The 17360-nt window shown below is 37.9% G+C and overlaps 1 protein-coding gene across 1 annotated transcript in view; it reads right to left on the bottom strand.

The window, feature by feature from the left end:
* The window catches only part of LOC102807438 (uncharacterized), a 51874-nt gene extending 36964 nt beyond the window's left edge, over positions 1 to 14910 (bottom strand). The window contains exon 1 of the mRNA XM_085501618.1: positions 14493 to 14910. Within this exon, the coding sequence (XP_085357744.1) occupies positions 14493 to 14645 (153 nt within the window). The 5' untranslated portion in view covers positions 14646 to 14910. The remainder of the gene's footprint in view (positions 1 to 14492) is intronic.
* Positions 14911 to 17360: the final 2450 nt, after the last annotated feature.

Raw genomic sequence — 17360 nt, 5'->3', positions numbered from 1 at the left:
GGTCCGTTATTATATCATCATCATACTTGTTCTGTTGTTATGTTCTCATCACATTTGGTCCGTTGTTATGCTATCCTCACACTTGGTCTGTTGTTATGTCATCATCACACTTGGTCTGTTGTTATGCCATCATCAAACTTGGTCTGTTGTTATGTCATCATCACACTTGGTTTGTTGTTATGCCATCATCACACTTGTTCTGTTGTTATGCCATCATCACACTTGTTCTGTTGTTATGTCATCGTCACACTGGGTCTGTTGTTATGCCATCATCACACTTGGTCTGTTGTTATGTCATCATCACACTTGGTCTGTTGTTATGCCATCCTCACACTTGGTCTGTTGTTATGCCATCATCACACCTGGTCTCTTGTTATGTCATCCTCACACTTGGTCTGTTGCTATGCCATCATCACACTTGTTCTGTTGTTATGTCATCATCAAACTTGGTCTGTTGTTATGCCATCATCACACATGGTCTGTTATTACACCATCCTTACACTTGGTCTGTTGTTACACCATCCTTACACATGGTCTGTTGTTATGTCATCATCATACTTGGTCTGTTGTTATGCCATCATCACATTTGGTCTGTTGTTATGCCATCATCACACTTGCTCTGTTGTTATGCCATCATCAACACTTGGTGGGCTGTTATGCCATCCTCACACTTGGTCTGTTGTTATGCCATCATCAAACTTCGTATCTTGTTATGTCATCATCATTCTTCGTCTCTTATTATGTCATCATAATTCTTCGTCTGTTGCTACATCATCTTCGCACTTGGGCTGTTGTTACGTCATCATTACACTTGATCTGTTGTTATGTCATCATCACACTTGGTCTGTTGTTATGCCATCCTCACACTTGGGCTGTTGTTACGTCATCATTACACTTGGTCTGTTGTTATGCCATCCTCACACTTGGTCTGTTGTTTTTCCATCATCACACGTGGTCTGTTGTTATGCCATCCTCACACTTGGTCTGTTGTTTTGCCACCATCACACGTGGTATGTTGTTACACCATCCTTACACATGGTCTGTTGTTATGTCATCATCATACTTGGTCTGTTGTTATGCCATCATCACATTTGGTCTGTTGTTATGCCATCATCACACTTGCTCTGTTGTTATGCCATCATCAACACTTGGTGGGCTGTTATGCCATCCTCACACTTGGTCTGTTGTTATGCCATCATCAAACTTCGTATCTTGTTATGTCATCATCATTCTTCGTCTCTTATTATGTCACCATAATTCTTCGTCTGTTGCTACATCATCATCGCACTTGGGCTGTTGTTACGTCATCATTACACTTGATCTGTTGTTATGTCATCATCACACTTGGTCTGTTGTTATGCCATCCTCACACTTGGGCTGTTGTTACGTCATCATTACACTTGGTCTGTTGTTATGCCATCCTCACACTTGGTCTGTTGTTTTTCCATCATCACACGTGGTCTGTTGTTATGCCATCCTCACACTTGGTCTGTTGTTTTGCCACCATCACACGTGGTATGTTGTTATGCCATCATCACACTTGGTCTGTTGTTATGCTATCATCACACTTGGTCTGTTGTTATGTCATCATCACACTTGATCTGTTGTTACGCCATCATCACACTTGGTCTGTTGTTATGCCACCATCAAACTTGGTCTGTTGTTATGCCACCATCACACTTGGTCTGTTATGTCATCATCACACTTAGTCTGTTGTTATGCCATCATCACACTTGGTCTGTTGTTATGCCATCATCACAATTGGTCTGTTGTTATGTCATCATCACACTTGGTCTGTTGTTATGCCACCATCAAACTTGGTCTGTTGTTATATCATCATCACACTGGGTCTGTTGTTATGCCATCATCACACTTGGTCTGTTGTTATATCATCACCATACTTGGCCTGTTGTTATGTCATCATCACACTTGGTTTGTTGTTATGCCATCATCACACTTGTTCTGTTGTTATGTCATCATCACACTGGGTCTGTTGTTATGCCATCATCACACTTGGTCTGTTGTTATGCCATCCTCACACTTGGTCTGTTGTTATGCCATCATCACACTTGGTCTCTTGTTATGTCATCATCAAACTTGGTCTGTTGTTATGTCATCATCACACTTGATATGTTGTTATGTCATCATCACACTTGGTCCGTTATTATATCATCATCATACTTGTTCTGTTGTTATGTTCTCATCACATTTGGTCCGTTGTTATGCTATCCTCACACTTGGTCTGTTGTTATGTCATCATCACACTTGGTCTGTTGTTATGCCATCATCAAACTTGGTCTGTTGTTATGTCATCATCACACTTGGTTTGTTGTTATGCCATCATCACACTTGTTCTGTTGTTATGCCATCATCACACTTGTTCTGTTGTTATGTCATCGTCACACTGGGTCTGTTGTTATGCCATCATCACACTTGGTCTGTTGTTATGTCATCATCACACTTGGTCTGTTGTTATGCCATCCTCACACTTGGTCTGTTGTTATGCCATCATCACACCTGGTCTCTTGTTATGTCATCCTCACACTTGGTCTGTTGCTATGCCATCATCACACTTGTTCTGTTGTTATGTCATCATCAAACTTGGTCTGTTGTTATGCCATCATCACACATGGTCTGTTATTACACCATCCTTACACTTGGTCTGTTGTTACACCATCCTTACACATGGTCTGTTGTTATGTCATCATCATACTTGGTCTGTTGTTATGCCATCATCACATTTGGTCTGTTGTTATGCCATCATCACACTTGCTCTGTTGTTATGCCATCATCAACACTTGGTGGGCTGTTATGCCATCCTCACACTTGGTCTGTTGTTATGCCATCATCAAACTTCGTATCTTGTTATGTCATCATCATTCTTCGTCTCTTATTATGTCATCATAATTCTTCGTCTGTTGCTACATCATCTTCGCACTTGGGCTGTTGTTACGTCATCATTACACTTGATCTGTTGTTATGTCATCATCACACTTGGTCTGTTGTTATGCCATCCTCACACTTGGGCTGTTGTTACGTCATCATTACACTTGGTCTGTTGTTATGCCATCCTCACACTTGGTCTGTTGTTTTTCCATCATCACACGTGGTCTGTTGTTATGCCATCCTCACACTTGGTCTGTTGTTTTGCCACCATCACACGTGGTATGTTGTTATGCCATCATCACACTTGGTCTGTTGTTATGTTATCATCACACTTGGTCTGTTGTTATGTCATCATCACACTTGGGCTGTTGTTATGTCATCATCACACTTGGTCTGTTGCTATATCATCATCAAACTTGGGCTGTTACGTCATCATCACACTTGGTCTGTTGTTACGGCCATCATCACACTTGGGCTGTTGTTAAGCCATCATCACACTTGGGATGTTGTTATGTCATCATCACACTTGGTCTGTTGTCATATCATCATCAAACTTGGGCTGTTGTTACGTCATCATCACACTTGGTCTTTTGTTATGCCATCATCACACTTGGGCTGTTGTTACGTCATCATCACACTTGGTCTGTTGTTATGCCATCATCACACTTGGTCTGTTGTTATGTCATCATCACACGTGGTCTGTTGTTACGTCATCATCACACTTGGTCTTTTGTTATATCATCATCAAACTTGGTCTGTTGTTATGCCATCATCACACTTGGTCTGTTCTTATGCCATCATCACACTTGGTCTGTTCCTATGCCATCATCACACTTGGTCTGTTGTTACACCATCCTTACACATGGTCTGTTGCTATGTCATCCTTACACTTGGTCTATTATAATGTCATCATCACATTTGGTCCGTTGTTCTGTCATCATCACACTTGGTCTTTTGTTACGTCATCATCACAATTGGTCTGTTGTTATGTCATCATCACACTTGGTCTGTTATGTCATCATCACACTTGGTCTGTTGTAATGTCATCATCACACTTGGTATGTTGTTATGCCATCATCACACTTGGTCTGTTGTTATGTTATCATCACACTTGGTCTGTTGTTATGTCATCATCACACTTGGTCTGTTGTTATGCCATCCTCACACGTGGTCTGTTGTTATGCCATCATCACACTTGGTCTGTTGTTATATCATCACCATACTTGGCCTGTTGTTATGTCATCATCACACTTGGTTTGTTGTTATGCCATCATCACACTTGTTCTGTTGTTATGCCATCATCACACTTGTTCTGTTGTTATGTCATCATCACACTGGGTTTGTTGTTATGCCATCATCACACTTGGTCTGTTGTTATGCCATCCTCACACTTGGTCTCTTGTTATGTCATCATCACACTTGGTCTCTTGTTATGTCATCATCAAACTTGGTCTGTTGTTATGCCATCATCACACTTGGTCTGTTGTTACACCATCCTTACACATGGTCTGTTGTTATGTCATCATCATACTTGGTCTGTTGTTATGCCATCATCACACTTGGTCTGTTGCTATGTCATCCTTACACTTGGTCTGTTATTATGTCATCATCACATTTGGTCCGTTGTTCTGTCATCATCACACTTGGTCTTTTGTTACATCATCATCACACTTGGTCTGTTGTTATGTCATCATCACACTTGGTCTGTTGTTATGTCATCATCACACTTGGTATGTTGTTATGTCATCATCACACTTGGTCCGTTATTATGTCATCATCACACTTGGTCTGTTGTTATGTCATCATCACACTTGGTCTGTTGTTATAGCGTCATCACACTTGGTCCGTAATTATGTCACCATCACACTTGGACCGTTGTTATATCATCATCATACTTGTTCTGTTGTTATGTTCTCATCACATTTGGTCCGTTGTTATGCTATCCTCACACTTGGTCTGTTGTTATGTCATCATCACACTTGGTCTGTTGTTATGCCATCATCAACACTTGGTATGTTGTTATGCCATCATCACAATTGGTCTGTTGTTATGTCATCATCACACTTGGTCTGTTGTTATGCCACCATCAAACTTGGTCTGTTGTTATGTCATCATCACACTGGGTCTGTTGTTATGCCATCATCACACTTGGTCTGTTGTTATGTCATCACCATACTTGGCCTGTTGTTATGTCATCATCACACTTGGTTTGTTGTTATGCCATCATCACACTTGTTCTGTTGTTATGCCATCATCACACTTGTTCTGTTGTTATGTCATCGTCACACTGGGTCTGTTGTTATGCCATCATCACACTTGGTCTGTTGTTATGTCATCATCACACTTGGTCTGTTGTTATGCCATCCTCACACTTGGTCTGTTGTTATGCCATCATCACACCTGGTCTCTTGTTATGTCATCCTCACACTTGGTCTGTTGCTATGCCATCATCACACTTGTTCTGTTGTTATGTCATCATCAAACTTGGTCTGTTGTTATGCCATCATAACACTTGGTCTGTTATTACACCATCCTTACACTTGGTCTGTTGTTACACCATCCTTACACATGGTCTGTTGTTATGTCATCATCATACTTGGTCTGTTGTTATGCCATCATCACATTTGGTCTGTTGTTATGCCATCATCACACTTGCTCTGTTGTTATGCCATCATCAACACTTGGTGGGCTGTTATGGCATCCTCACACTTGGTCTGTTGTTATGCCATCATCAAACTTCGTCTCTTGTTATGTCATCATCATTCTTCGTCTCTTATTATGTCATCATAATTCTTCGTCTGTTGCTACATCATCATCGCACTTGGGCTGTTGTTACGTCATCATTACACTTGGTCTGTTGTTATGTCATCATCACACTTGGTCTGTTGTTATGCCATCCTCACACTTGGGCTGTTGTTACGTCATCATCACACTTGGTCTGTTGTTATGCCATCCTCACACTTGGTCTGTTGTTATGCCATCATCAACACTTGGTATGTTGTTATGCCATCCTCACACTTGGTCTGTTGTTTTGCCATCCCCACACTTGGTCTGTTGTTATGTTATCATCACACTTGGTCTGTTGTTATGCCATCATCAACAGTTGGTATGTTTTTATGCTATCCTCACACTTGGTCTGTTGTTTTGCCATCATCACACGTGGTCTGTTGTTATGCCATCCTCACACTTGGTCTGTTGTTTTGCCACCATCACACGTTGTATGTTGTTATGCCATCATCACACTTGGTCTGTTGTTATGTCATCATCACACTTGGTCTGTTGTTATGTCATCATCACACTTGGTCCGTTGTTATGTCATCATCACACTTGGTCCGTTGATATGTCATCATCACACTTGGTCCGTTGTTATATCATCATCATACTTGGTCCGTTGTTATGTCATCATCAAACTTGGTCCGTTGTTATGCAATCATCATATTTGGTCTGTTGTTATGCCATCATTACATTTGGTCTGTTGTTATGCTATCCTCACATTTGGTCTGTTGTTATGTCATCATCACACTTGGTCTGCTGTTACACCATCCTGACACTTGGTCTGTTGTTATGCCATCATCACACTTGGTCTGTTGTTATGCCATCCTTACACTTGGTCTGCTGTTACACCATCCTCACACTTGGTCTGTTGTTATGCCATCCTCACACTTGGTCTGTTGTTTTGCCATCCTCACACTTGGTCTGTTGTTATGCCATCCTCACACTTGGTCTGTTGTTTTGCCATCATCACACTTGGTCTGTTGTTATGTTATCATCACACTTGGTCTGCTGTTACACCATCCTCACACTTGGTCTGTTGTTATGCCATCCTCACACTTAGTCTGTTGTTATGCTATCATCACACTTGGTCTGTTGTTATGTCATCATCACACTTGGTCCGTTGTTATGTCATCATCACACTTGGTCCGTTGTTATGTCATCATCACACTTGGTCTGTTGTTATATCATCATCATACTTGATCCGTTGTTATGCAATCATCATATTTGGTCTGTTGTTATGCCATCATTACATTTGGTCTGTTGTTATGCTATCCTCACATTTGGTCTGTTGTTATGTCATCATCACACTTGGTCTGTTGTTATGTTATCATCACACTTGGTCTGTTGTTATGCCATCCTTACACTTGGTCTGCTGTTACACCATCCTCACACTTGGTCTGTTGTTATGCCATCCTCACACTTGGCCTGTTGTTTTGCCATCATCACACTTGGTCTGTTGTTATGTTATCATCACACTTGGTCTGCTGTTACACCATCCTCACACATGGTCTGTTGTTATGCCATCATCACACTTGGTCTGTTGTTATGCCATCCTCACACATGGTCTGCTGTTACACCATCCTCACACATGGTCTGTTGTTATGCCATCATCACATTTGGTCTGTTGTTATGCCATCCTTACACTTGGTCTGCTGTTACACCATCCTCACACTTGGTCTATTGTTATGCCATCCTCACACTTGGTCTGTTGTTTTGCCATCATCACACTTGGTCTGCTGTTACACCATCCTCACACTTAGTCTGTTGTTATGCCATCCTCACACTTGGTCTGTTGTTTTGCCATCATCACACTTGGTCTGCTGTTACACCATCCTCAGACTTGGTCTGTTGTTACACCATCCTCACACTTGGTCTGTTGTTATGCCATCATCACACTTGGTCTGTTCTTACACCATTCTCACTGTTGGTCTGTTGTTATGCCATCATCACACTTGGTCTGTTCTTGCACCATCCTCACACTTGGTCTGTTGTTATGCCATCATCACATTTGGTCTGTTCTTACACCATTCTCACACTTGGTCTGTTGTTATGCCATCATCACACTTGGTCTGTTGTTATGCCATCCTTACACTTGGTCTGCTGTTACACCATCCTCACACTTGGTCTGTTGTTATGCCATCCTCACACTTGGTCTGTTCTTACACCATTCTCACTGTTGGTCTGTTGTTATGCCATCATCACACTTGGTCTGTTCTTGCACCATCCTCACACTTGGTCTGTTGTTATGCCATCATCACATTTGGTCTGTTCTTACACCATTCTCACACTTGGTCTGTTGTTATGCCATCATCACACTTGGTCTGCTGTTGCACCATCCTCACACCTGGTCTATTGTTACGCCAAGGAATGATTTCTAGTAGACTATGTGACAATAAAATAATAGTGAGTAATATTTTCCTGCACATGATGCGTTTATTTTCCCAGCTTGTTCGAGATGCTAGAACTGCATAGACTTTCGGCCTTCTAAGTTACTGAGCTAAAGTTTTGTTTTTATTTTCTTTACGAGAACGTATTATCTCAATATTCAACGGTTTCTATGACAATGTAGAATGTTCCATGTATATTTCAATTGTACTTTATTGAAATCCCCATACAACTATTTTGAACAGTCATTAAGTACTGTGAAACTGTTTAGCAATTGTTTATCTATTGATTGGTATATTTCTGTAGATTGGGTGACATATAACTGAGCTGGAAACACTTCTCTGTAATTATTCGATAAACATAGACCATATAAGAAACTATTGAATAGAATATATTATAGGGTTTATGACACACTTGCATGTACTTAGTAACACTCAGTGTATCCCGTAAATTCCATCCGGAAATACTGCACTGTTTGCGGGAAATTATTGGTTTAGTCATTTTGACAACATCCGGTGTTTAGTCTTTCACATGTCACCTGGTTCGAATGTGTTCTTCTGTATCTATGCTCTTACACAATATTTTATTGAAGATTTCACAGGACATCGAAGTATGTAATATCATATATATATATATATATATATATATATATATATATATCTATATATATATATATATATATATATATATATATATATATATATATTCAATATTCATGTACATGTTTATTAATTCCTCCATCACCGTTTTCACCCGCTCTACATATACTTTGTATTGGGCACTTTTGTTTTGGAATAATCGACTTTCGTATCTACACTAGATATATATATATATATATGTCTTCCATCCATTGGTGTATATCATTGGACTTGAACTCTCGCTGAACGAATAGAATATGTCCACGCAGGGTGTTATAAAAAGTTGCTGATGCGAAGAATAATAAGCGACAGTGACCAGCAAACATGATCGCGAAAATGAGAATAATTGTACTTAATAATATACCGTGATCGCCTGTGGAGTGCGTGCCCGTGCATGTATGTCCAATTACAACCAGTCGGTTCCGTCTAATTTTAAAAGCTGACGCGGCTTATTTTACCGACAGTAAATAAGGAATACATAACAATATATTGAAAATAACTTCAATTGTATACCCCCGAGTTGTGCAGTGTAACGTGGATCCACAGTCGATGATCGAGTTAACCAAGATGTGCACAGCGGCATACTAAAGTACATACACGATACACAATGTTGATTAGCCTTAGTTTGAGTATTAGGCATACATAAAATGGAGAACGGAATATTCACCAGTTGATTGTAAACGTATTAGCCGCACGTCAAATTATTTTCTATTATATTCGACTTATCGGTTGAGACGTCATTCATTTATAGCAATTGTCATTTCTGTCTACTTTTCCTATAATTGAAGTCTATATTCTGATGTGTATTATATTAAGAAGAACTGATTTAGAGCCATAATCTTTCAATGATGGCACGCTGTCCCTCAACTATGGCTCCGGTAAAAAAAAACACTGGCCTCATTTAAGTCTTTTATACCGCTTAAAGTAACTGCCATACAGCCTAACCGTTGCAACTTAAGTTTTCATGGCCCCATCAATATTTTGTGTACGAGTATTCATTTGCGCCTTGTTTATTATTTTCATTTTTGGTGAATTAACATTTTCACAAACAACCTCTGAACTTGAAACCCCAATATATTGACGAGATTGTATGGATTAGTGATATTTTAAATTTCAATTGTCTATTTTTATCTCAACTAACCGCGCAAAATTCAAGATTTTTTATTTGTTCTACAGGACTTTTCGTATCAGTGTTCTGATTAACTAATACTCCAGCAAATGACAAGGTTGTCATGGTTACGCTATTGTTGTTATTGTTATTGTTATAGTGTTCATCCGACATACAGTGAGCACAGACCAATTGTAGTTAATATCCGTTGTATAATTGGGTTGACAGGCTATAGTGTTATATTACTGTACACTTGGGATATTGAAATGCATTACTAGAAGAAACTGCCACAATAAGAGTCGGGATTTGAGCTCAATACAGTGGTTATTTTAAAGGGTTTATATATTTTAAATATAAATTTAATGAATGACAAGCATACGTTTAATCTATCCCTTGTATTCTCGAATTTAATCTAACTCGCAATACTGTTTCTCAATTATTTTATTTCAATTTCCAAGATTTGTATTTTGAAAGGAGTTGACGCGACCTCTACAATGCCTAGCAGAGAAATTACTTGTAAAACGTTTTAACTCATAATTCATTATAAATTTACTCATTTGTGGATGAGCTGAGCGTCGGTGAGTTTTATTGTGTGATTTAATGCTATCAAGTATGTGTTGTCGCTATGGCAACACTGTTACAAAAAATATGCTCACGTACGTTTGTGGTTAAACATTACCTATAATGCTTGGCCGAAATGCGCATTTCAAAGAAAGGTTATGACAGTAATTGTGCAAACAAAAAAAGAATCGTCAATCATTAAGCTTTTTATCACGTGGTCTCCGAATCTGTGACGTCAGCAGCACGCTGTATTTTGAAAATGGTGATCTCTGACAGAAGTTGTTTACTAAAAATATGCTTTTCTGATTTTTTTTTCCAAATCAACTTTTACATCATGATTATGGATTTTTCATGACTGCCGTGATGTGAAACGATCATAGTCAACATCCTTCCAGTGACTGTCACAGCTGAAACGTTTTTTTTTTTATTTCGGTTAGCATGCAACATTTGATCTGATTTAACTACCCTCTATATTTTTTTTAAATGATGTTTCTAATTATTTCAGTAGGTATTTCTGATCAGTGTAATTCTTGGCATATTAAATAAAATATGTTCTTGAAAATTCAGCCAAAGAACACTGATTCAATTAATTTGACTAAAAATAGTGGTTGCATGTACAAGTTTATGCCATTGCTTCATTACATATCAGCACGACACATTTGTTATCCCGATAAACCAATTGTAAACTAATATACCCTAGAGGCTGTGTTTACTTTAAGGAGTTCGCATGCCGATCGGTAAAGTGGCACAGCCGAATAAGCACATAATAACTGTTCAGAATACGTCATTGAATAATATTATCCGCTTTTTTCACGTAGAAACGAGTTGGGTAAAGAACATTCTGGACTCGATCTCTGCGCACCTCATCTAATTTGTACTTTCGATTTTTTTTATCGGTCTCAATGTTTACACGCATTTTAGGCTATTCTCCTACATTTGCATATTAAGTTATTGTAGGTGGAGGAATTATATTCTATAATCAGCTGATGAATATCCATAACTACATTGTGAACGTAACACAATACGAAATCCCACTACTAATAATAAATTACTTGTAGACCAAAGGACAAGGAGTTTAGAATGTGGAGCTCGAACCCAACACCGGCACCAGGAATTTTCTGAAATTATATAATGAGAGTGCATAGTCACGACGTGGCGGTGCAATAGATATGTACTGGTAAGGATATAATCATGCATATAATGTACCCTGTGACTAAGTCAATAGGCCAGAGAGTTGTAAACTATGTGAATTCATGGTCGGAGTTATTACTGAGAATATTTCATGTGAACACATACCAGTCCTTCAATAATTATTACAAGTGAAATGAATGTGTCAATCGAGCTCCTGTTGTGATATATATTTTCTGTCTAGTCACTCTCAATATAGAATTAATTTGTACACATATAAAGAATTATGTTTATTAATAAATGCTACTGTGCTTACATTGGAGGTCAAATGGTGGCTAATACCTTATCTCTCCCAGGCCTGTTTTTAATGCGCATATAATGACGACTATATTGAAAATATGCATGGATGATTCACATTCACGGTGCATATGAACCGTATGTACTACTGGTTATAGCATATGATTTTCACGATGTCATTTTATATCAGTCCACAGCGTTATTGTCGTTAGTTAAGAAGGATACGATGTATTTTGGTCGCTGGTTAACTATTCTATGTTAGTCCAAGCTCATTTGGTTAACATATAACACAACATTTGTGAAATGATTAAATATCTCTGTACGTTTTTTTTCCAAATACTAATAAAACACCACTCGCATGTGATTCAGTACTAACATGTAGGCTGATAGTCGTCCTTTATATCCGCGGATTTTACAGCTAAGAGTCTAATAGAATACAGCCTTGTGGATTATAGTGTCAGCTCGCGCCACGCCGAGTTTCCTCGATAAATAATACTTGCCCGATATAAGCTCAAAATGGCTAGCACTGAAGCTGGGTTTTGTTTTAAATATAACGCCCAACTCAAATGGATTACTCGATGGATGGCCAATTCACCACATGATGGTTAAAAAATCAAATTTTGTTTGGTGTTTTATGCCTCAGTTTACAACGAAAAAGCATACAATGAGCGGTGTTGTTTCACGGCAGGCAGAACACTACAAATATTGCGACATTACTTCGAAAATAGGATTCGTAATGACCGAATTAATGCGACGTTCATTTATACAATATTGTAGCTCTGGAATATCAAACGATAATACGTTAGATTTGATGCGCAACATGCGCAGGCTGTCGGGGTAATAGCAAACAAATAATGTGGTGACTTGACCTTAATTCCATGCTGGGATTCCACGAACACGTTCTGGATTATTTATGTTTGACATTCGCATGCTAAAAATACCGAATCACCCCAATTAAGATCCTTAGACGGGAGTATACTCCAAATGTTTGTGGCGTGGGCAGACCCGCGGCACTTTGTTCATATCTACTTGACGAAGCACACGACCAAATATACAGCCTGAGCGAAGATAAAAAATAGAACACGAGAATACTCAATTGATTTCTGAAGAGGGAGTAAGTATTATAGGACTCGCATAATATATGGATCACATGACCTGAGTGGTTGAAGCGATTTTAAAAAATATTATGAAGTACTCTCACTGATTTGAAGTTAGCATATAATATAATATTGACATTGGTTTCGATTATTTAAAAAACAAGAGTTGAAAATTTATTATTTCTTAAAATACGTGCACCATTAAAACAATCCTGAAATTCATAGTACATAAATATCCGATATATGCTATTTATGGCGTGAAACATTCAAATGACAGCTACGATACAGGCGCTGTCACAGCTGCTGAATTCGTATTCACACTGGAAAGGTGTAGTGATTGCATGATTGGGAAAAAATCAGCTCCACCTGTATCCATCTATGCTATTCTGTTTTGCTTTAATCGGGTCGTTCATTGGTGGTGCGCGCGTCAGCGTCCTTTCTATGGTTATTTTAACAAATACTTTCCTAGGGTTTTTAGCACATTATGCGTAGGATTGAACACTTCAAAGATACTAAATGAAAGGAAATATTTAATTGTTTATTATTATTGCCCAACAATCCATACTTGTCTGTAGAACAAATCGGATTATGATTTTTAACATGATCTAAAAATGTCACGTTTGCGGGACCCAACAGTATTTGTCAGATGAAAAACAATAATACGCATGCGCACTGACTGTTATTGTTCGTGACATAAGAGCCGACACTCGCGTGTATTGGAGAATTTCATTGTTTCATCGAACGAACACTCAAATGTGTGTTATGAAGAAAGGTGTATTTATGTCAAAACACATCATTTGTGAAGTCATATAGCTATATTTCAACCTCACATACAGGGGCGGGGATGTGTGTATGACTGTGTCACCACACCGCCTGTTGTGCTGGTATATTATCGTATGCGATGAGATAGTTATATTTTGCCAAAGAATTCAGCTCGCACATCAGTCTTTTGAAATAATTTGCCAAGGAAAATAAATAGCCTTATAATTTTGTTGACAACAGTTGTCTATAGTATAGCAAAATTAACCCCCCCCCCGCCAACATGTTGAGGACCTATTTACTCAGTATTTGTTCGTTTCAGTATAATGATAAATTATTTCAAACAATGGCTGTGCTGACCTAATTATTTGTTACAATGTAAATACATCAACGTACACATTTATGTCCAGTGTACCCGTTAATTTTACATTTGATCATTCCCACAACAAGGAACAGTATAAATAATTATTCGCCATTTAATACACGGCGTTTGGCGTATTTAGGTGCGAATAGTTGCTTCATGTTTGATACAAAATAAAACTTAACAACAAGGATTGTCATCCATGACAAGATTTCCGTACTTTTATTTTGATTCCAATGAAACCAGCGTCGCATCAATTAATAATTCCCACACACCATTTGGAATTATAATTTAGATTCTAAATACCAATATCGACAAATTACTAACTACAGACAGGTAGAATCTTTAAATTGCTTGAATGCACTTACAGACGTGATTGGTAGCTGACATGTGCGGAAAGTAGAGAGAATACATACTTTATGTATGCCGTACTGTTTACAAACATGTTACAATGCCGTGGCATAACGCGTATAATCACTATATATAAATGTACTTACTATTATTCCAGTCCATACAGGGGAACCAGCATCGCGGTAGAAACCCGAAAGGGAACACACAAATAAGCACGGCGCGCCAACCATAACTAAAACAACACCGCCAAATATAATGGCAATGCTGATACCGTACATGTTGTCTTTGGTGTACGGCATCGTGAACGTTACACGGTTCAAGTTAGCGAGATCGCTCCCAAGATGTGAAATCCGCTGGATATACCGTCCTTCCAAGACACGCCGATCTCTGAGCCTCTCCCTCTTTGCTATACGTTTTACTGTATGAATACCCTCATTAAATAAAATGATAGCATATTGTATCCAGAGTACAGTATTGAATCGCCGACCTCGTGTGCAGATAGCGCATTAGCAACAAATCCCATTCATAAAGCAACTGTGGTGTGCAACGGTCGTGTTGCTGTTCTGTAAACAGTAGCACCGTGGAGACAGATGGCGTATAAACGCACACGGTCGGTGCTCACATGAACTTAGCACATAGGTCAGCCCGGCACGTTTGAATTTCGCATAAATAACTCTCGTTTGTGTGGACTTTAAAACGAACACGTCGATTTAGCTAACGTCCAATAGTTTGAACCAGGCTGCTTTTTATAATTTTCCGTTGCAAACCGATTAATGATTTTACTAGGGAGGCACAGCTCCCAGCTGAGGGTGATCTATCGTCAGCTCCGTTGCGAGATACAACCACATTTTTTAACTGGATATGTCCTATTTGTGATGTTATTGGCAATTATGTTTCTATTTACTCATTTAGCAGCGACTGGTTCCAAAGACGATTACATTATGTATGTATGAATGTGCACCCTTTCACTAATGTCCTTATATTTGTATATTTCATAAGAATGATGAAAACGTGTCACCTTTCATCCGAAAGTATGTTTTATCCCTCGCATTTTCATTTCATTGTAGCCTCGATATCACCAACTTTAATCAACAACCCACTGATATCATTTTATGCTGCATGTGCGCCCCCGCGCGGCCGACGGCGCTGTGTCGAGTATTTTATTATAGTACTATTAAATAACTATTTTTGAGCAAGACGGATAATTGTTCATACAATTAATATACCATATATTTGTAATAAATACAACGAATTAAGCGGGAACTAATCAATTTTTAAATGAACCATCAAATATGCAATGATAGCAATTCAGTTATCATGGTTGTTATCAATGATAACAATTCAGTTATCATGGTTGTTATCAATGATAGCAATTCAGTTATCATGGTTGTTATCAATGATAACAATTCAGTTATCATGGTTGTTATCAATGATAGCAATTCAGTTATCATGGTTGTTATCAATGATAGCAATTCAGTTATCATGGTTGTTATCAATGATAGCAATTCAGTTATCATGGTTGTTATCAATGATAACAATTCAGTTATCATGGTTGTTATAATTGATAGCAATTCAGTTATCATGGTTGTTATCAATGATAGCAATTCAGTTATCATGGTCGTTATCAATGATAGCAATTCAGTTATCATGGTTGTTATCAATGATAGCAATTCAGTTATCATGGTTGTTATCAATGATGCAATGATAGCAATTCAGTTATCATGGTTGTTATCAATGATGCAATGATAGCAATTCAGTTATCATGGTTGTTATCAATGATGCAATGATAGCAATTCAGTTATCATGGTTGTTATCAATGATGCAATGATAGCAATTAAGTTATCATGGTTGTTATCAATGATGCAATGATAACAATTCAGTTAACATGGTTGTTATCAATGATGCAATGATAGCAATTCAGTTAACATGGTTGTTATCAATGATGCAATGATAGCAATTCAGTCATCATGGTTGCTATCAATGATGCAATGATAGCAATTCAGTTATCATATGGTTGTTATCAATGATGCAATGATAGCAATTCAGATATCATGGTTGTTATCAATGATGCAATGATAGCAATTCAGTTATCATGGTTGTTATCAATGATGCAATGATAGCAATTCAGTTATCATGGTTGTTATCAATGATGCAATGATAGCAATTCAGTTATCATGGTTGTTATCAATGATGCAATGATAGCAATTCAGTTATCATATGGTTGTTATCAATGATGCAATGATAGCAATTCAGTTATCATGGTTGTTATCAATGATGCAATGATAGCAATTCAGTTATCATGGTTGTTATCAATGATGCAATGATAGCAATTCAGTTATCATGGTTGTTATCAATGATGCAATGATAGCAATTCAGTTATCATGGTTGTTATCAATGATGCAATGATAGCAATTCAGTTATCATGGTTGTTATCAATGATGCAATGATAGCAATTCAGTTATCATGGTTGTTATCAATGATAGCAATTCAGTTATCATGGTTGTTATCAATGATAGCAATTCAGTTATCATGGTTGTTATCAATGATAGCAATTCAGTTATCATGGTTGTTATCAATGATAGCAATTCAGTTATCATGGTTGTTATCAATGATAGCAATTCAGTTATCATGGTTGTTATCAATGATAGCAATTCAGTTATCATGGTTGTTATCAATGATGGCAATTCAGTTATCATGGTTGTTATCAATGATAGCAATTCAGTTATCATGGTTGTTATCAATGATGCAATGATAGCAATTCAGTTATCATGGTTGTTATCAATGATGCAATGATAGCAATTCAGTTATCATGGTTGTTATCAATGATGCAATGATAGCAATTCAGTTATCATGGTTGTTATCAATGATAGCAATTCAGTTATCATGGTTGTTATCAATGATAGCAATTCACTTATCATGGTTGTTATCAATGATAGTAATTCAGTTATCATGGTTGTTATCAATGATAGCAATTCAGTTATCATGGTTGTTATCAATGATAGCAATTCAGTTAT

The sequence above is a fragment of the Saccoglossus kowalevskii genome, chromosome 7 (assembly GCF_978046115.1).
Source record: "Saccoglossus kowalevskii chromosome 7, keSacKowa6.1, whole genome shotgun sequence".
Taxonomy (NCBI): Eukaryota; Metazoa; Hemichordata; class Enteropneusta; family Harrimaniidae; genus Saccoglossus; species Saccoglossus kowalevskii.
The sequence above is the reverse complement of the archived record's forward strand: the minus strand, read 5'-3'. Positions and strand labels throughout refer to the sequence as shown.